The following is a 19,162-nucleotide window of genomic DNA, read 5'->3' on the forward strand; positions in this document are numbered from 1 at the left end:
GAGACTGGCCCTGGCTGGTATGGCTCAGTGGATTGAGTCCATACCTTGGCAGGTTGGGGCCAGCCTGCGAACCAAAAGGTCACTGGTTCAATTCCCAGTCAGGGCATATGCCTCGGTTGCAGGCTGATTCTCTGGCTGGGGACATGCGAGAGGCAACTGATCGATGTATCTTGAGCATCGATGTTTCTCTTCTTCTCTTTCTCCCTTCCTTCCACCTTCTCAAAAATAAATAAATTAAATCTTTAAAAAAAGTTTTTAAAAAAAATGAAGAGACTGAGACACAGTGAGGTTAAATAACTTGCATAAAGACACTCAACCAATAGGTGGTGGGACCTGGTTCAGAGCCCAGTGGCCTCCGAACCACTGTGCATCCCTGCCTCTGGGATGAGCTGCAAGTCTCCTTCCTCGACACGGAGAGGTCAAGCAAAGCCCTCCTCGGAAGCTGTGGCAGTTCCGGGAGCCCTTGTCAGGGGCTGAGGGAGGCCAGGACTTAGAAAGAAGTCAAATCATCTTTATTTATAGGTGGCATCATTGTCTATGTAGAAAATCCAAGGGAGTCTTTTTTTTAAAGATTTACTTTCTTTTTTAGAAAGAGGAAAAGTAGGGGAGGGGGAGAGAAACAGAGGGAGAGAAACATCCATCGACTGCATCTCACACATGTCGCGACAGGGGACGGAACGGAGCCCACAACCCAGGCATGGGCCTTGACCATGAATCGAACAGGAGACGGTTCGCTTTGCAAAATGATGTCCAACCAGCTGAGCCACACTGGTCAGGGAACATAGGGAACTTTGGGGCAGATGGAAATGTTCTGTATCTTGATCACGGTAGTGGTATACAAATGTGCCATATGTCACCAAAATGTCCTTACAAAACGGGTGCTCTTTATTGCATATAAACTATCCCTCACAAAAGGTGATTTTTAAAAAGGAGGCCCAACATTCAATAGGGCTTCCATTTGGACAGATATATATCTGCACTTTTTGCACATCCAAATCAGCACCCACAGGGCCCGGGCCTTCCTGCCTGCAGACCTTCCCTGGTGCCACGGGGCCGCCACGGAGAGGAGCCCGCGTTAACAGCGTCCGCAGCTCCGGGGACTCTGGAGCAGGCGGTGGCAGGAGCTTGGTCACGAAGGCAAGTCGGAGGAGGCGGAGGCGGCGAGGCCCTTCGCTGCCGCATCCTCGCAGGATGTGTCAGTGCAGGGCTGAGACCCACGCCGTCGCGACAGGGTGTTGCGCGTGCAGACGGCGGAGATCAAAGCCACTCAACTGAAGCGCGTCTTCGCCACCTGCTCCGGTGACTGCGCGCGGAGGCGGGGTGGGCCCAGAGGACTCCTATTCTGCGTCCACGCCACCGGGCCCGGCCCTTGTCTCTCCGAATCTCGGAATGGCAGCGTCGGGTCTCGAGCCTGGATTAACCGGACTTCGCGGGACTGTCGAGGGCGCGGCCCACGGAGGGCCTCCGGGCACTGGGGGCAGGCAGGGACTGGGCGGGCGAGAGAGCCGCCGCGGAGCGTGGGGTGCAGCCTCCCGGAACGCGTGTTAGAGAAGAGAAGCTTCAGCGGTGTCGGGGGCATCTGGTGGAAGCACCGCGCGAGCCCCGGGCGCCCCGTTCCGACCGTCAAGTGCTTCTAATCCGCGCGGGGACTCAGGCCGCCCTCAGCGATGCCGTAGCCTTTCCGCGCGCCGCCAACCTGGGACCCTCCCTTGCAACCCGACCTTCTGCCCGGAATCGCCACTAGCCCACCGCGCAACTTTGACCTGTCCCCGAGGCGCCTCCGGTGGACACCGGGCCCCCCACCCCCGGCGCAGGGAGCTCGCCGCCCTCAATCTCCCGCGGGCGCGAGGGCTCCGGGGGGGGCACGGCCTGACCCTCCCGGTCCTGGGGCCGCCGCCCGAACGGCCACCGCAGACGCGCCCCTCCCTCCTCAAATCATACACGCGTCCCCCAGCCCACGCGCACACACCGCGCACGGCCCCCACGCCGCCTCCCTCTCCCTCCCTCTCGTATTCTGACAGCCTACAATTGCAACCAGTTGTTCCTATGTAAACTTAATTAAAAGATTTCTCTGAAAAGATTGCTGATGTTCAAGAGGCTTGCTAAGCAGTTTAGTCTTTAAAAATCAGCAACGAAAGCAAACAACGTTTGCACGTCTCATTGACTGGTGGCCAGCTCGCTACCGGGCAGGCAGGCGACCCAGGTCCTCCAGCCTTGAGCTCTGCCCCAGGTACCGCTCCCGACGAGGGAAATTCAACGTTCCTGTCCCGTGGGCCAGTGATGCCCCTTGGCTCAGTCCTTAAAGAGGGAGCGCTTAGACACCGTGCAAGGTGGGATGGAGCAGCTCGTGCTGCTCCTGAAATTTGGGGGAGCTCTGAGGAGCCCAGGGCTGCCTCGACCAGGAGAAGCTTGGCCAGCTGCCAACAGCTTTTCAGCATCCACCTCCCAACCCTCGTGGAAAACCCATCCAAGGAGATGTTCCATTACAGGCCTCCTCTGCTGCCCCCCGGCTCTGGTCGGAAAACGTGAAGGTGGCTCTGGGAATCCAACCGCAGAAAGGGAAGCGAAAGAGAAACTTGACCTTCGCCAGAGTGAAAGGGAAGACCAGCGCCCCAAACCTGCTGGGAAACAAGGGCAGGGATTATTTAGGGCGGGACTCCCCGACTAATCCCAGCAGCCCTTCTCCTAGGCATGTGGCCTCCTCTCTCCCAGGAATTCCTGGGCATCTGGTCCCCTGGAATTGCCACGTTCAGTATCCAAACTCGTTTCCCAGGCTTTCCTTGAAATTAGCTAAGTTTTTGAATGGCGGCCCCTTACAACAGCATTAACCAAGAGCACCAGCAAGTGCTCAGGAAATGTTTGCTTTTGTGTGAGTATTGCCAACAAAGGGAACCCAGGGGAGAGAGTTAAGGACCCCGGAGAAGGTAGCACGTTTGGACGCTGGGCTTTTAGTGCCTTTGGAACAGCGCAGAGGCAGTCATCCCCGAGTGCATGGAGGGGTCAGCGCTGGCACGCAAACTTCTGTGATCGTGGGAGAGGAAAAAGTAGCATCTATGAGGGAATGGAGACATCTCAGAGCTTGAAAATACCATCTTCCTTCCTCTGCATTCTGCACCCTCAGGCAACCATTGCTTTTGGTTTAAGGTTTTATTATTTCTTACCTGGACCATTGCCAAAATTTCTAACTGGTTTTCCTGTCTGCAAATCCATCCTGTCACCTGGCCTTACAGCTGTCAACAAAAAGGTCGCTGCCACCAATCTAATGCCAACAGGGACCCCAGTCTGGGGTGTGGTAAAAGGAGACACTTTATTCAGGTAAACAATTTGCAAACTTTGGAAATGCAGGGTCCAGAGGACCCTGAAAGTGTACGTCCTCAGGTGAAGAGCAGGTCTGCTTATAGAGAGAAAGTGCCTGCTCTGGTCCCTGATTGGTCCCTTTCTATGCAAATAAGGAATACAAATATGCACTGTTTGGTCCAAATTGTACTATCCTGATTGGTTAGAATCACATGTTCTAATTGGTCACTAAATATGCAAATGAGAATATAGCTGTGCTGCTCTTATCAGATTTCTGCCCATTGGTGAAAATATGATTCCAGGAACTCCTTAATAAGGTTAGGTTCAGCAGGCAGGAGCACCGGGCAGGAGGAGGTTTGGCAGCTCTGCCTGTGGGTCGTCAACCCCTGCCCCCTCCCCCACTGAAATGCAGTTTATGTGAGTGAGAGGTCCCTGCGGCTGCCAGACTCTCCATTATTTGGGCCCAGTTAATCACAAGGAGTTCTTAGTAGGTATTTTGTTTCTTGGGGTCAACACCACCCTGTCTCTAATGCCACAACCAGCCCCGGTGGTTAGCCTCTGCAAGGTTCTCCTTTGTCTTGAGGTAGAACTCAAACCACATGGCGTCCAGCTTCTTTCTTAGCTCACCATTGACCAACTTTCAGCCTCATCTCTTACCATCTGTCCTTACCTCTTGTATTCCAGCCACAGCTAACTGCTTCCTTGAATTTATCACAAGCCTTCCCCCTTCGCAAATGTTTTTTTCCTACTCAGACTTTACTCTCAGTTTCTCCCAACACACACACACACACACACACGCACACTTTAAAAAAAAAGATTTCATTTGTTTATTTTTAGAGAGAGGGGAAGGGAGGGAGAAAGAGAAACATCAGTGTGTGGTTGCCTCTCATGTGCCCCCTGTCAGGGACCTGGCCTATAACCCAGGCATGTGCCCTGACTGGGAATCCAACCAGAGACCCTGTGGTTTGCAGGCCAGCACTCAATCCACTGAGCCACGCCAGCTGGGGCCCCACACACACTTTACCTGGCTGATTCCCACTCGATGCTAAAGACTTGGACTCAGGATGGTTTTCCCATGCTGGATTCCATTTCTTTTCTAAATAGGTTCTCCTGTAGCACAGAGGATGTACCTTTATCACTGCACTTATTACCAGGCCACCCTCTTGCCCATCCCAACTTCCCTAAGCACTAGTTATAAAGTATTTGGACTCTGGGAAGCTCAGTCCCGGAGGAGATGGCCAAGATACAGCCCCTGTGTGTGGTGAAGGGTATCAGCTTTTGAGCTGAGCAGGCCTGAATTCAAACTCCGGTTCATCTGCTTTTTTTGCTGTGTGATCTTTGGCAAATTACCTAACCTCTCTGAGTCTTTGATTCCTTGTCTGTAAAATCAGAAGAGTAATACTTACCTTATGGAATTGTTATGAAAAGGAAACATTTTACATTAAAAATGTCTGCTTCTTATTTCTTCCTTCCTATGTGCTTTCTCCTGGTCCTGAACCAGTGAGACAGCTTTTGAAGGCCCTGACTTTTTTTTTCCTTTCTGAGTATCTGCATAAACTGCTGTTAATAATACTTATCTCACTGGGTCTTGAGGAGAATAAATAATTCAAGATATGTGAAACCAACTTACTGAATTAAAATAAGATGGTAGACCTCATGCAGGAAACACTTGTATTCTTTATCATACCTTTCTTTACCTTGGACCTCAACATGTGGACAATTTTTTGTGGTTCAGGGTAAAAAATTTACAGCTTCTCCATATTTTTCTGATTGCTTTCAGATAATTAATAGTTCTGGTCACTTTCATGGTGGAAAAAGGGAAGAAAATAATTATTTAATATGTAAATTAATATATTCATATTAATATAAGGAAGAAATACTACAGTGTTCACTTCTATAACTGGTCAAGCTAGTATTTTCAACTTCCTTCTCTATTATTCATTCCATATTCCCTTTGTTTTCAGCAAATACCTCACCTAAGGCAGTCACTGAAAGATATCTATATTAACATATTTTACCAACACAGAATTAACCTAGGCAGATAAATTGTTTTCTGAAACAGAAGAGCCCGAAGTCATGGGTCTGGGAAGCAAGCATTCCCTTAGTGGGTCAGGAGGAGAAACAAGGAGCAGAGCCAGCCCCATTCCAACCCCCGATTTTCCTGCCCGTGAACCTGAGCTACGGGAGAAACAGCGCTATACATTGGTCACTGATTTGGAAGATGACCTGTTGCTGGGACTCTCCGACTTCAGAGGTCCCGTGATATGGGTGATCTCTCCTTCCACTGGCCCCTTATGATGGCCTCTTATCAGCAATGGCTTCCGGCAGGCTTTCCCCACCTGGGGTCACCCATCCAGGCAGCCCTCTTGGACAGTCCACATCTGGCCCTTGGAAAACGTACAAACATCCACATTCTGCTAAGCTCTGCAGCTGTAGCTTGCTCCCAAGAAGGTTCTCAAGACTCACTCTCCAGGCCTGCAAGCCAACCACAGCCACTTGCCTTCTGACCCTGCTTTACAATCAAGTCAAGCTGTTAGAGTTCTTCTCTGCAATTCCCCTCGTAAGTGGTTTAGAGTAAGAAAGAATCAACACCTACACCTTGACTTTGGCTGAGGGAGGAAAAAGAGGGGCCTTCAGACAGCTCTTCAATATCACCTGCTTTTCAGCCTGAATTCTCAGGCCTACCTTACACAGTCTAGAGGTGGGCATTGACTATTACCGACCATTCCTTTTTACAAATCTGTAGAAATAGTCTAGCATCTCAACTCAGTATACGGGAATAGTTGAGAATAGTTGATACCTATCTTTCTTCTCCTGACCTTTGGGGGCCTCTCTCCAAAGTTTGAGATGGGAAGACTCCCATTTAACCTACTGTCACCTGTATAGAGTCTAGTATGGTGCTTGACACATGGTAGACGTTCACTAATAGAAGTGATGGTACTATTGCCAATCACCTAGCATGTAGGTCAATACAGCCTTTGAAAATGGCCGGGCCCTCTTCCCCTAAGCTAGACGGAAGGGCAGTTTGTAACCTTATGCAAGGCTTGAGAGGATGTTGCCCCATGCTCCTTATGCCCAGTCTATGTGCCTTTTCCAAACACAAAGTTTGCAGCCATCTGAGTCCAGTAGCTTCTGTGCCCATGCACGTACCCAGGCCCACACTCAGTGACAACTCACAAGCCCAGGAAAGTCAGGAACAAGAAACTCCGAAGCACTCAGAGAAGGGGAAAATGGGTTTCCTTCGCCTGCCCTGGAGTGACTCTCAGCCACAGCGGGTGGGCAGGAACGTGCTGGGCTTTGTGCAGCCAGGGTGCCCTGGTCTGCGTACGGGCTGGCATCTGTCTTGATTAGTCAGTCACTGTACTGAACTAGTCATGTAGTTTTAACATCAGCCTTGCTTATGGGCGTGCAGATACTCGAACCCCCCCGATGCACAGAAATGCCAGCAGCATACGAGCGCCCATCAGTACCTCCCCACACGTGGGCGCACACGCAGGTACTTTAAGTTTAAAAGTCACAGTTATATGAACTTGGGAAATAAAACCTGGGCTGACCTGGGGTGTAACAACATATCAGGGAAGCACTCATCTGCGAGTCTTCCTCTTGGCCTCGCCTTGATCGTTATGTCTTCATTTCTTTGGTTGTGAGAGCTCACAAAGGGCACTGGAAGGGACTAAAGGGGACACAGGCAGAGCCTAAAAAACAAAACAAAACAAACAAACAAACAAAAAAAACCCCCAAACTGAGAAATAGAAGAGTCATCATTTTCCAGGCTATATGGATGTACTGAGAAAGATTCAATTAAAATGCCAGGGCAGAGGTTGGCCAAAGTTTTCTATAAATGGTCCAGTGATAAATATTTTAGGCCTTGTGGGCCACGGGGTCTCTTTGCAATGAGTCAGCTCTGCTCTTCTAACAGGAAAGTGGTCATAGAGAATAATAAACAGATGAGCACAGTAATGTTCCAATAAAACTTTATTTACAAAGCCATGTGTTGGATTTGGTCCATGGGTCTTAGTTTGCAGACCTCCACACTAGGGTCTAAAGAACCCAGAAGCCATTGAGGCTGGCTTCCCAGGTCTTCCAAAGGTTGGTAGGGGCTCTCTTCTGTCTCCTCCAAAAGGACAAAAATCGACCACTTTGGATGTGGCATCAATTTTGTCCTAATTATTTTGTGCTATGCTTTTGTGTTTGATGTTCTGAATGAGTGATCTCAATCTCTTCTTTTTGTCCCCACTGCCCTCTTTCTGTGTCTGTATCTGTAAATCCTTTCCATTCTTCTTGTTCTGTCCCCTTGCACTCAGAGTTGAGTAGTTTGGGAATGAGACTCTCACACCCATCCTTGCTGAAATCCTGGCTTCTTTCAGCCTCCTCATCGGCACTGGAGAGAGGAGGTAACGTGTGGTCGTACAAAGAGCACGTGTCTGGATCACTGGGCAGGAAATGCCACCAGCTTGCTGTGTGACTTTGAGCAGATCATCTAACCTCTCTGAGCCTCCCTCTCCTCGTCTGTCTAATGAGGGAGTTGGCTAACTGATCTCTAACATCCCCTCTATCTCTAAGCTTCTGATCTGAGGAAATTGCAGCCTCAACTTTAGGCAACTGCCTGGGCCATTAATTAGGATGTCACTCACAGACTAATGAGACTGCCAGGAGGTCACAGAAATTAGCCACATGATCGCCTATAGTTGGCAACCTTCCTAAGGAGCGGGTGGGGACACAAGCTAACTCTGGGGAACCTGAGATCCCATCCCACTAAGGGGAGAAGACAGAAGACTCCAGGACGCCTGTGCTCAGAAAATTAATTAGCATTCCTAAACCGCCATTGAAGTAGCTATAAAATGTGCACAAATATTGACTTAGTTGGAAACAGGACCGTAGGGAGCTACGGTTGGGAGATGGGGTGTTTTCCCTTCTCCACCAGACCCTGCTATGTGGGGCTCACTCTCCTGGCCACGTAAAGAACGCCCCTCAAAGCCCACCAGGGTAGGTCAGGAGGAAATGGAGGTTTTGAGAGGTTAAAAAATGAACTGGCAAATTTCAGCATTTGCCAAAGGAAAGTGGTCTCTGTAAGCAGGGATGAGAGAAGGGCAGAGGTGAGGGAGCTTGGACTTCGATCAGGCAGGGGCTGGCAGTGGTTGGCAGCGCAGGGGCGTGGAGCTGGTACAGCAGCATCCCCATCCTCAGGCTCTTCCCCCAGCTCAGAGCCCCGCAGCTGGTGGGCACAGTGGGCGGGCAGGGGGCTGGAGCCCTCTCTGTCCCTCCCAGCCCAGTCTCCAGGGGCAGGGAAGGGGAGAAGCCCGTATCCTGGCCTCCAGGAGGGCGGGCTCTTATTCTATGACTCTGCTAAAGCTGCCTCATTAGTAGCCTAAATAATTCACTCACCGATCTCTCAAGGAGCATTAGGAGAAAAACAAAACCTGACCCAGACCTCACACTCAGGTTCCCACTGCATGGGAGGCGGGCCAGGAGGCCGGGAAGCAGCCCTAAGCTGCTGACATGAGGGATGGCTGCCTTCAAAGGTTCACTGGGGTTGGCAACCTTCCCAAAGCAGCTTGGGGCCTGGTTGTGTATAGCCCTTGAGCTAAGAATAGCTTTTACATTTTTAAAAGTTTAAAAAAAAAAAAAACAACAACAACAACAACAGACAACACCAAAGGAAAATACACCAAAGAGACGGTATGTGTCCTGTGAAGCCTAAAATATTTACCATCTGGCCCTTTCTAGAAAGTATGCTAACCCCATAAACCACCCCCCAGCCTTGAGGGTGATGAGAACATTTGACCTGCTCCTTGACCATCCCACCCACTATGTTGATTCCCAGTTGTCAGAGGTCTGACAGCTACAGTCCAGTGAGAGGCCGGCGTCTTTGTTCATCTTATTATGCCAAACAAAACAAACCGAAAACTAGAAGAGAAGCCTTGGAGGGGGGTGAACAGTTTTGGTTCTACTGAACGGGGTGGGAGGGAGGGAGGGAAGTAGGCAGGGCCTGAGACTCAGCCCCCAGCCCTTAGACTGAGGGTTAGAATTCAGCGTTGTCCAGACTAAACTCACAGACACCCTTCCCGCAGGCCCCCCGCCCCCACTCTGCAGTCCTGGCCATCCCAGCTGATCCCAGCTGTCACTGAGGCTGCGGTTCTCTTACTGATGAGATACCCTGACTGGGCCACCCCTCAACCCCGGCCAGAGGTTCCACCCAGCCCAGCAGGACCTTTGAGGACCTCTGAAGGGCTGACCAGCCCGGACCCCACCCAGACCCTCTCTTAGCGCCAGGGTCTCTGAGAGTTACAGCCACAGGATTCTGCAAGGGATGGGTCAGGGCAGGCAATGGGGCTGCCAGCTCAGAGTGTCCCGGCTGTCACTGGGCTGGGTGGCCTCTGGGCTGCCATGGGGCCTGTCTGGAGTTTTTGGACCTGAGGGCAGAATGGAGATCCAGTGTCCCCACATCCTGGTGTGTAGGCATTCAGGATTACTTCAGATAGGAGAACGGGGACCTTGGGAAAAGGTTCGGGAAAAGTTCCTGCCACAGGATCTCCCGAGAAAAATGTTGCGGCTATCCAGCCCGTTATCTAGAGGTTCCTGTTCTTGAGATAAAAGCAACGTGGAAGACCCAGGTTGGGCTCCCACTTCCTGGCCAAACTGGAAGATCAGTAGTCTTAGAGAGATGGAGGCCCAAGCTGTGAAGCCTTGGGCAAGTCACCTCTTCTCTCTGGGACTTGTCCCCGTCTGTTCAAACAAGCAAACAAAAATTCAAGGTGCTTGGATGGCAGTGATTTTAAGGTCCTGTCCATCCTCTACCCAACAAACCACCCAAACCAGCAGACATCTCTGCAGAAGCTTCCCTGGCGAATTTGGCTCCCTCTCTGCCTTCTTTCCCCAAGTCCAGCCAAAGGATGTACAGCCTGTCTGGCATGGGGGTAAGTGTCTTCCTTCAACATACTGCGGCTTGCTGGGGATCTGGACTTACGTGAGGGAGGCAAGTGGTGGGGGTGAATGCGACCTCTTGTTTCTGTGCCCCGTGGCCAGGGGGTGGCTGAAAGAGCTGTGGGGGTTTCATCCCCAAACCTCCAACATGCCCACAGCCCATGGCCCAGAAGCCACAGTCTGGTACCACACACTTTAATCTAAATTATCTAAATTGCCTTTTGTCAGCTCTTCAGCTTGACGGGCCATTCCTTGAGGGCAGGTATTGTATCTTGACCTCCTTCCGTGTCCCCCGGAAGAGCCCAGCACAACACTAGGTATGTGGCTGGGGAGCCGTTCACATCCGTTCAGTAGCTCAACCGAAATGCCCCTGGAAAAAGTGACACTGCATGTGGCACGGGGCGTGTGTCCAGGTAAGTGAACCTCCAAATTTGCTGGCTGATAACTGGATACCGTGCTTCAGTCCACAGATCGGTCAAGCTGTCCTGCCCATGCCGTGACCCCAAGAGCTATCGTGTCACCTAGAGAACAAGCAGGGGCGGGTGGGGAGGAGGTTAAAGAAGGGAACGGATACCCCAAAGATGCGCAGGTCATGTAGAGGTCATTGCCACCATCCCTTCCCCCTGTAAAGTCCAGGCGGGGAACACATGGCCAGGTGGCCCGCGCAAACATAAATCAGGCACGTCTCGCCGCGACATGCTTCAGGTTAGCTACCAAAATTGCAAGCGCAGTGATCAGCAGCCTACAAACCCAAACCTATAAAATAGTGACAAATGTCACCATCTCTGTGTTGCTCTCTTCAGAACCCCGAAGGCGGCCTTTCTGTCTTTTTGTTTGTTTGTTTGCTCAGCTGCTGTGTGTGGCAGTGGCCAGGGAAGGCAGAAGCAGAGCTCTGGCTTGCCCCACGGTAACATCATTTGTACAAATGGCCATGACAGAGCTATGCAACTAATTATCCGTGACACACATGGACTTGCTGACAAATTTGATAAAATTTTAATTACCCCTTGTTCTGCGGGGCAGGCAGCAAACCATGAATTCTCCCGGGACAGGCAGTTTGGTTAGAGGAAGGCATGTGTGAGGTGCAGGGAGCTGGGAATCCTGGGAGTGTGGGGCGGGGTCTGTGGCAGGCGTGCGTAGGCAGAGTGGCTACTAGAGTCCCCTCTGAACTATCTAGATAATTGCCTCAATTCTCTACTTTGTTCTATTGGACATGATATTTTCCAGGAGGCAAACTCACTCCAGGCAGGGGAGGAAACTCAGGCATCTGAAGCATCAGGAAATTTGCCCGGAAGGACACACCGCATTTCAAATCCAGGGGCCCCAGCTCCAGTCCCCAGAGCCAAGACAGGCTTGGGGGCGCTGCCCAGAGATGTACCCACACGGTTCGCAGGTCTCCCCTCAGGACACTGACACCACCCAGGGCTCCTGAGCGCCCTTTTCTATCCCAGGTGAAGGGGGAGCAGGAGGGAGATGAAGTGTCCCCCCTCCGGGTACCTTGGTGGTTTTGACCCTGTGTCCACGGCTGCAGCTCCATCCCGACAGGTCCGGGAGCACCTTGCACTCCTCCCCGGGCAGGCAGGGCTCCATCTGGCACCACCACCTCTGCAGGACGATGGAGGCTGTGGGGGCAGATGGCAATGAGGGCGGCGCCAAGCTCTCTGGGAGCACAGCGAGCAGCCAAGGCACGGTCTGTGCCGAATTAAGTGCACGTTTCCACACATCCCTAGCGTCTCAAAGCCCTGCATTGCCCTGTCTTTCCCCTGCTCAGGCTGCCCCAAAAGGCCTGGGTACCCAGCCATATCCACCTCAATCCCACTGACCCCTGAGTCTCACCAACGACAGCATAGGGTGAAGGCCGGGGACAGCGTGTCTACAACAACCCTCGAGTTGAGTTGCCATGTCATTGGCAGAGAGGCACGGTCCCAACAGACCCTTGGGTGTATGTGAGCAAGTGTGCGAGCCACTTGGAGGGGGGTCCACAGAGCAGGAGCGCGCACGGACACAGGTCGCTTACAGCGCCGTCACATGAGCGTGAGAAAAGGAGTCGGGGTGCCGTGAGAAAGTGCGTGGAGGTGGAGTGAGGCACGGACCAGGGACTCACACGTGCCCTGTGACGGGGGGCAGAGGCCGGCCTGAGGACGAGAGGAGGGCTCGTGGAGGAGGCCTGGGAAGGAGGGTAAGAGCAGAAGGCCAGGTCTGCAGGAGCAACTGTGACAAGCGGTATGACAGGTTCTGTGTAAGGGACACCCCCGTGTGCCTGCCAGGCAGGGGGTGCTGCTAGAGGGCGGCCGAGTGCTTCCCTCCTCTATGAGATGCGGTGGTCACGCCTGCCCTCCCCCAGAGGTTGCCCCATTATTTGAGACCGGACACGGAGGCCCTGAGATGGTAGGAAATTGTATCCTCAGCAGATGGCAAGGCCGAGACAGACCTTCTTATCTCTCTGATCAGGCCCTCCCCGCCGGGTCCCGGCCTCCCACTCACCATCCACACAGGAGGGCTTTGCCCGGGTGGTGCCAGCCACCTGGCCGGAGGAGCAGGAGCACTTGACAGTCTGGGAGCGTTCCTCAACGCGGTTCCGGTTGCAGCAGCGATGGGAAGCTGTCACCTCGCAGGTGCCCTGCTTCACGGGGACTGCAGGGGCCAGCACAGAATCAGGCACCTGCTGGGGCCTGCGACCCTGCTCCCCCCCCCCCCACCTCCCGGCCCAGCTTTCCTCCAGCCCCTCCTCCCAGCTTAGGGGAGGAGAAAACAGGAAATCCTGCTGCTTCAGTGAAAGGCCACACTGTTCCCTAGCGAGGCCACACTCAGCGCCCTTTGGCAGAGCCTGGTCCTGGGGCAGGAGCAAGATGAAGTCCCACGCCAACCCACACCTCCCAGCCTCCTCCTCCAGGAGGGCAAGGGCCCTGGGGCTTACAGTGCGTGGGAAAGATCATCCGCTTACACAGGCTTCAGCCAACCCAGAAGGAAAACCGCAGAATTAGGCCGGGAGGCTAGACTTAAGCCTGCTGGGCGGGTGGTGGGGGGAGGAGGAACTCGCCCCTTGCAGAACACCTTCTAGGGCCAAAAGGGAAGGTGAGAAGGTGCCCACCCCTTCTCAGGGCTGGGAGGGCAGAGGGGGAAGAGTTTCCCAGGTGACGAAGAGAGGAGCAGCCAGAACCCCTGGGATCTAGGGGTCTGACTCCGCCTTGGGGATCTGCCTGCTGTGGAATGGGATGGGGGTGTCCAGCTCCCCAGGCCCCGCCACCTCCTGCAAACCTGTGGGGGTCGGAGGCTGCAAGGAAGCCGAGGCCAGGAGGGTCCACAGCCAGGCGAGGCAGAGCGCCAGCAGCCAGCCGCTCGTGCTCCAGTTCCACGCGGCGCTCTCACGCATCCTGCAGAGAGGCGCACCCCTTGCTCGAAGCCACACAGGAGCCCCCTCAGGGCCCAGCCCCAGTGCCTCTCTGCCATGTGCCTGCGAGGCACAGAGTGGGGAAGGGCACACACTTTGCCCCCAGGCAGCTCTCAGCCTGGCCCAAACTCACTGCAGAAAGTAGTGAGTGCTTTGCTAGCAGGAAAGAAAGCAGGAACGGAGACCTTCACACCGTAAGACTTTGTGGAGATGACACTTAGGAGGGGTCTTGAAGAAGGAACCAGGCACAGTCCCATGGATGGCTGTGACATAGGAGGGACAATAATGCTGACTCCCATTTTTGGAGCACTTGACTCAGGCAGTTTGCAAACAAGGCCTTGAATCCTTCATGGCTATCCTACAAAGTAGAATTATTTGTACCTATTGTACAGATGAGCAAAGTGATACTTAAGGAGCCCGGCCACAACCTAAGGAACCATTAATCAAGGACTTGCTAAATATATTGGGAGCATCCGTACAAATGTGATACCATCCAAACATCTGTAAGAAAGAATGAGGAGACACTTTACGTGCCAAGGCATGCAATGATCTCCGACAATGACCCATGATTACGTGGGTGGGGAGCAAAGTGCAGGATGATATTTAAAAAATGCATAGCCCTGGCCCTGGCCAGGTGGCTCAGTTGGTTGAAGCATCATCCTGTACACAAAAGGTTCTGGGTTCGGTCCTGGGTCAGGGCACATACCTATGTTGCAGGTTTGATCCTCAGTCGGGAGTGCATACAGGAGACAACTGATCCATGTTCCTCTCTCACATCAATGTTTCTTTCTCCCTGCCCCCTCCCTTCCTCTCTCTCTAAAATCAATTTCAAAATATATTCTTGGTGGTGGTTGCACAACTCTCTGAATATACAAAACATTTCGTTGTATACTTAAAATGAATCAACTGTAGAGTATGTAAATTGTATCTTCATAAAGCTGTTATTTTAAAAATAAAAAAAAATACCCTCGGGTGAGGGTCAAAGAAAAAAGATCATAAAATGTGTAAAAGGGAGGGATTATATGTGTTGTTCAAATATGTATAAGCTCGCTCTGGAAGGGTACAAAAATATCCTAATAACATAGGTTGCCACCAAGAAGGGGAAATGGTTGGCTGGGAGATAAAAAGGTAGAGAGAGAATTATTTTTGTCCCTGTTGCTCTTTTCCATTTTGGGTTTTGAGCCGTGGGAATGTCCTACCAATTCAATTTAAACAAATTTAAATTTAAAAGGGAAGAAATGAAACCGAGGCTAACAGAAGTCAAACGACCTGCCCAAGGCCAGGCAGCGTGTGGGTGGCAGAGTTCCAAAGTCGGCCCCATTCCCGATGCCCTCCCCCGCTTCTCCTGCTCCATCCTCAGTGGTTCGGCTCTCCCAGAGCTCTCCCAGAGAATGGGGTAGAGATGGAGGGACCCCTGGAGCAGAGGCACAGAGCAGCGGGGAGCTGCCCTGGGGCATCGCTGGGCTCCCCCAGGTGCCAGCACAGCGCTGGGCACCCCAGTGGCCAAGCCAAATGCCAGGACCTGGCTGTTCCCTTGGGTAGGTGCAGGGTCTCTGGCCACTCCCCTTCTCCCCATCTTCAACGGTCTCCTCACTCACCTCTTGGGGGATCTTTCAGCTTCTGTCTGTTCATCCACCGGCCTCAGACTCACTCTACCTAGACAAGTAGGAAAGATTCGTGGGGGGCTGCAAGGGACAGAGGGAGCAGGGCATACAGGGGGGTTAGGGTGAGGGCAAAGGGGTGGGCTGAGCGCTGACGCAGAGCCCAACTTGGAGGCTGTTCTCCAAGGTCCAGGGCGGGGGACAGTCTCTGCTCTGCCCTGGGAACTTGCAGGGGTCCTTGCAGGGGTCCCTGCAGACGCTGGGAACATGCAGGGCGGTGAGCCTGGAAGGAGCAGCTGAGGGAGTTTCTCTGTCCCTGATGGTAGGAGGCATCTAAGAACCAACACCGTCTGTCACCCATCTGGCCTTGGGAGGGAGCCGAAGGCCAGGGATCCTGAGCAGAGCCTGTCAGGATGGGCACCTGGGACAGACCCCTGAGGCCCGAATCCTCTTTGCCTCCACCCACCTGCTACGCGCTTAACACCTGCTTCCTGGACTTGCGTAAAGAAGGCTCAACTCGGCCATCCTCACCCCGATTCCACCCCGGGGGGGCTAGGACGGGGCGGGGGGGGGGCGGGTGCTCCAGCTCACTGAGCTCCATAGGTGCCAGGCCTAACAGCTTCTCCATTTCTTTCTAAGACCTCTCCTACCTCAGCCTCCCCAAGCAGGTAGACCAGAACGGGTAGGATGATGCGGCCCGAGAAGAGCCCAGACCTCGTGTCCTAGGTCCCTGGAGTAGGAAGCCAGAAAAAACCAAGGGGGCGGAGGGCGGAAGCGGGGCGCTGCCCCTGGAAGCGGTGGCTCTGTGGGCAGACAGCTCGCCACCCTTGCAGCCGGACCTCTCCTCTGCCTGGGCACCTCCTCTTCCCTCCGAGAACCTTCAGTTTCATCAGCATAAATGCAGCTTCGTCTCCCCCATCTCATTGCTCTCTGAGAGCCACGCCCTCCAACTCAACTTTCCCATGAACCCCAAGACCCAAAAGACCTGTGGGGGACATTTAGGCTGGGTTTTCTAGCATTCTGTTCCCTCCGTCAGAGAGAGCTGCGGAAAGAAGCTTTTGGGATTTGTTCTCCAGCTTCCACACTCCTGCCTCCGTTTCCCAACCTGTTTTCCCCCAACCAACCCAGGCTACAGTGAGGCTAAGTAGTAGTAGGAGCCTCTGGGGCTCAGAGAGCTGTAGGGCCCCCAATACGGGGCTGAGGATGTGAACCACAAGAACCTTTAACCTGTACCCTGCCTTCCCCCGCTTCCACTCCAAATTCTGAGCACGCCCCCGCTCCCCCCGCCCCGGGACCTACCTGTCCTACGGCGTTTCCACACGTCCCACCCGCCGGCCTGGGGTCGTCCTCGCCCCTGGGCCGGACCAAGGCTCCGACAGGCGACCTCTGGCGGGAGCGGCCAGCACAGGGGCAATCTAGTCCGCAGCTCTGTGCCCCTCACCAAGTTACTGCGTCCCCGAGGCGGCGGGGCTCTGGCCAAATTGGCATCGCGGTCATGTCGGGCCCCGCTCTGCGCAGCGGGGCAGCTCCGGGCCCGCCTGGCTAGCTCGGCAGAGCTCAGCCGGGGTCCCTCCGAGGCTCCCGCCCGCAGGCCCGGGAGCGCGCAGTCGCTGCCGCCGTCCGCCAGCCCCGCGCGAGCGCCACCGCCTCCTCCGGACAGCGCGGGACACCGTGCGCAGCGCTCGGTCCGGCGGGCGCAGCCGGACACAGCGGCCCCTGGCGGTCGAGGAGGGGCGAGGGACGGGAGGCTCTCTGGCGCCAGCGACGGGGTAAGGATGAACGTCTCACTGCGGGTCCGGGTCATTCAGCGAGGCGAGAGGTCCCTCAAAACTCAGCAGGTATTGGGGCTTCCGGGGGTGGGGACAGAGTGTGACAAGTGACTGCGCAGACCTTCAGGGGCTTTGAGTCTTGAAAATTCTAGAAGTGCACTGTCTAATATGGTAGTCACTAACCGTTATGTGGTTGTAAAATGTAAATAGACATAAAATAAAATGTGAAAGTTGAGGTTCTCCTTCGCACTCACCGCATTTCAAGGGCTCAGTAGCCACATGTAGCGAGAGACTCCTGTACTGGACACAAAAGACGGAGAATATTCCCACCATTGCATAAAACTCTTCTCCACAAACGCTCTTCCCTGTTGCTCTGTGAGCCCTCCACTGTCAAAATGTCACAACCCAGGAGGGAGCAGCAGATGATCTCCACCCTAGGAGTGGTGTCCTCAGGGGTGGGAAGGCCTAGGGGACCAATGGGGGCAGGCAGGAAGGCTGCAATAGGCTGGTCCCCATGGATGAGGGATGTGAACACCAGCTTGGGAACCAAACTCTGAGACAGGGTTCCTTCATCATAAAAATTGAAAAAACCTACTTGCAATTGTATAATTCTCTATAGGGTGAAATTTTGGATGTGCAAGCATTAGACATATGGGAGAAGGAGGTGGTCTGTGAATTTGTCTCTGAAGAGGGACAAATTAGGTTAAGAGGGCTGGGGGTGGGGTAGTGGGGAGGAGACTGGCAAGGGGAAGCAGCCCAGCTCTGAGGGCTGAGCCTGGATAAAGGGGCCCATCTTGAGGATGCCCCATCCTCTCCCTACCTGAGGCCCTGGCACCGAGTCTCCTTTCTCAGCAGAGGAGAATATCTCACAAGTCTGCTTCTTCCTACTGCCCCGCCCCCTTCACTTTTTCACTTCTCATTCTCTGCTGCCTCCCGGAGGAGCAGAGATGATGGTCTTCTCACCAGGTTCTGGGGCAGTTGGAGGGTGAGGTGAGGATGCCAAGAACAGAAGGTGAGAAATTCAGGGAGGAGAGAGCCAGCAGGCTGTTCTGGAGCCTGAGAGAGGTGTTGACATCCCCGCTGACCATCTGGTGCTGGAACTGGGTGTCCGGGCCCTGGCTCTGTGGCCCACTTGCAGCCACACCCTGCTGGGTGCTGCAAAGAGCAGGGATTAGGGAGCTGGGCGACACAGAGAAGTGGTAAGCAAACTGTCCCAGAAACACTGAATAATAAAAATAGCCAGGTTGTTATATATATATTTTTCTTAAGTCTTTGGCTTGCTGCTGCTGTTTATGCCATTAATCTGTGCGTTGGTTCTAGTTTTTCTCAAGCAGGAAGGAAATACCCATAACAGTAGCACGTTCTTTATTCGCCTGTCTCCCTGTGCCACTACGTGCCTTTGGAATGATTTCGTGTGTGTGTGCAACTTCTTTTCCTTTGGCTCTCTCTGCCCAGAGGGCAGGCATAATTACAAAAAGTGTAGAAAATGGAATGATCATTATGAGATTTTTATTTGGAAGCTTCCAGGAAATCCACCCTTCTGGGGGCACTGTTGTTTAGCCTCTGAACAGAGTTTTATTGTCAGGAACCACACTGCCCACAGAGTCTAGAGGTGGAGTCCCAGCCATGAACTGGGTGCTATCACTGACTTGCATTAGGAGCACTATGCCCTTGTCCGACTGTGGGAGGGGTAGTAAGTGTCTTTGGAGGCCCAGCGATTAACTTCCATACGACGGTCCCTTTCCCGGCAGGAAGCTTAACCTGGTCTCTGCCTCCCCCTGGCGGCGGACACAGAACTTGTTCAGCATCCCCAGACTGCAGCCTCTGCCTGAAGAGGCTTGAAGAGCGAGGGTAGGGGAGGAGGAACCCCCGCTCTTCTCTCTACCATCCACCACCTTCTTAACCCTTCCTCCCTGATCTCGACAAATCAGCTTGGTTCTCAAGACAGAGTTGGGTTTGGGCGTCCAAGGACTAACATGGGTGTGAATTTTAAATTGGCTGTGTGACCTCTTCGGGGAAGTCATATAAAATGAAAGGAGCGCCATCGGTAAAAAGAAATAAAGTAAAACCCACTTTGAAGGCTTGGTGTGTGGTATAAATAAATGGCCTAATCTTTGGAAAATACTTTGCAGAGGGCATACTAAGTAGTATAAGTCCTAAATATGGTATTGTTATCATTA

At 53.2% G+C, this 19,162-nt stretch overlaps 1 protein-coding gene across 2 annotated transcripts; it reads right to left on the minus strand.

Moving 5' to 3' along the window:
- Positions 1-7,264: 7,264 nt before the first annotated feature.
- Positions 7,265-16,831, minus strand: TAFA3 (TAFA chemokine like family member 3). Of its 2 annotated transcripts, none has more exons than XM_054565046.1 (6): positions 16,513-16,831; positions 15,211-15,264; positions 13,480-13,595; positions 12,706-12,855; positions 11,719-11,843; positions 7,265-10,742 (listed from the first exon to the last, which is right to left on the minus strand). In XM_054565046.1, the coding sequence occupies exons 3-6, from the start codon at positions 13,592-13,594 to the stop codon at positions 10,731-10,733; spliced, it is 402 nt and encodes a 133-aa protein (XP_054421021.1). In that variant the 5' UTR covers position 13,595; positions 15,211-15,264; positions 16,513-16,831; the 3' UTR covers positions 7,265-10,730. The 2 variants fall into 2 exon arrangements, with proteins under 2 accessions (XP_054421021.1, XP_054421020.1); XM_054565045.1 differs by having other exon boundaries at positions 16,509-16,831.
- Between the last annotated feature and the right edge of the window lie 2,331 nt (positions 16,832-19,162).

This window comes from Pteronotus mesoamericanus, unplaced genomic scaffold, assembly GCF_021234165.1.
Source record: "Pteronotus mesoamericanus isolate MK-2021 breed Mesoamerican mustached bat unplaced genomic scaffold, CSHL_Meso_final scaffold_99, whole genome shotgun sequence".
Lineage (NCBI taxonomy): Eukaryota > Metazoa > Chordata > Mammalia > Chiroptera > Mormoopidae > Pteronotus > Pteronotus mesoamericanus.

Bases quoted from the DNA above. Each gene is read 5' to 3' on its own strand.
- TAFA3 (XM_054565046.1), bottom strand. From the start codon at position 13,594: ATGCGTGAGAGCGCCGCGTGGAACTGGAGCACGAGCGGCTGGCTGCTG. The intron at 12,856-13,479 runs GTTTGCAGGAGG...TGGCCCCTGCAG, and splicing joins GCAGCCTCCGACCCCCACAG to TCCCCGTGAAGCAGGGCACC. The intron at 11,844-12,705 runs GTGAGTGGGAGG...CTGCCCCCACAG, and splicing joins AAAGCCCTCCTGTGTGGATG to CCTCCATCGTCCTGCAGAGG.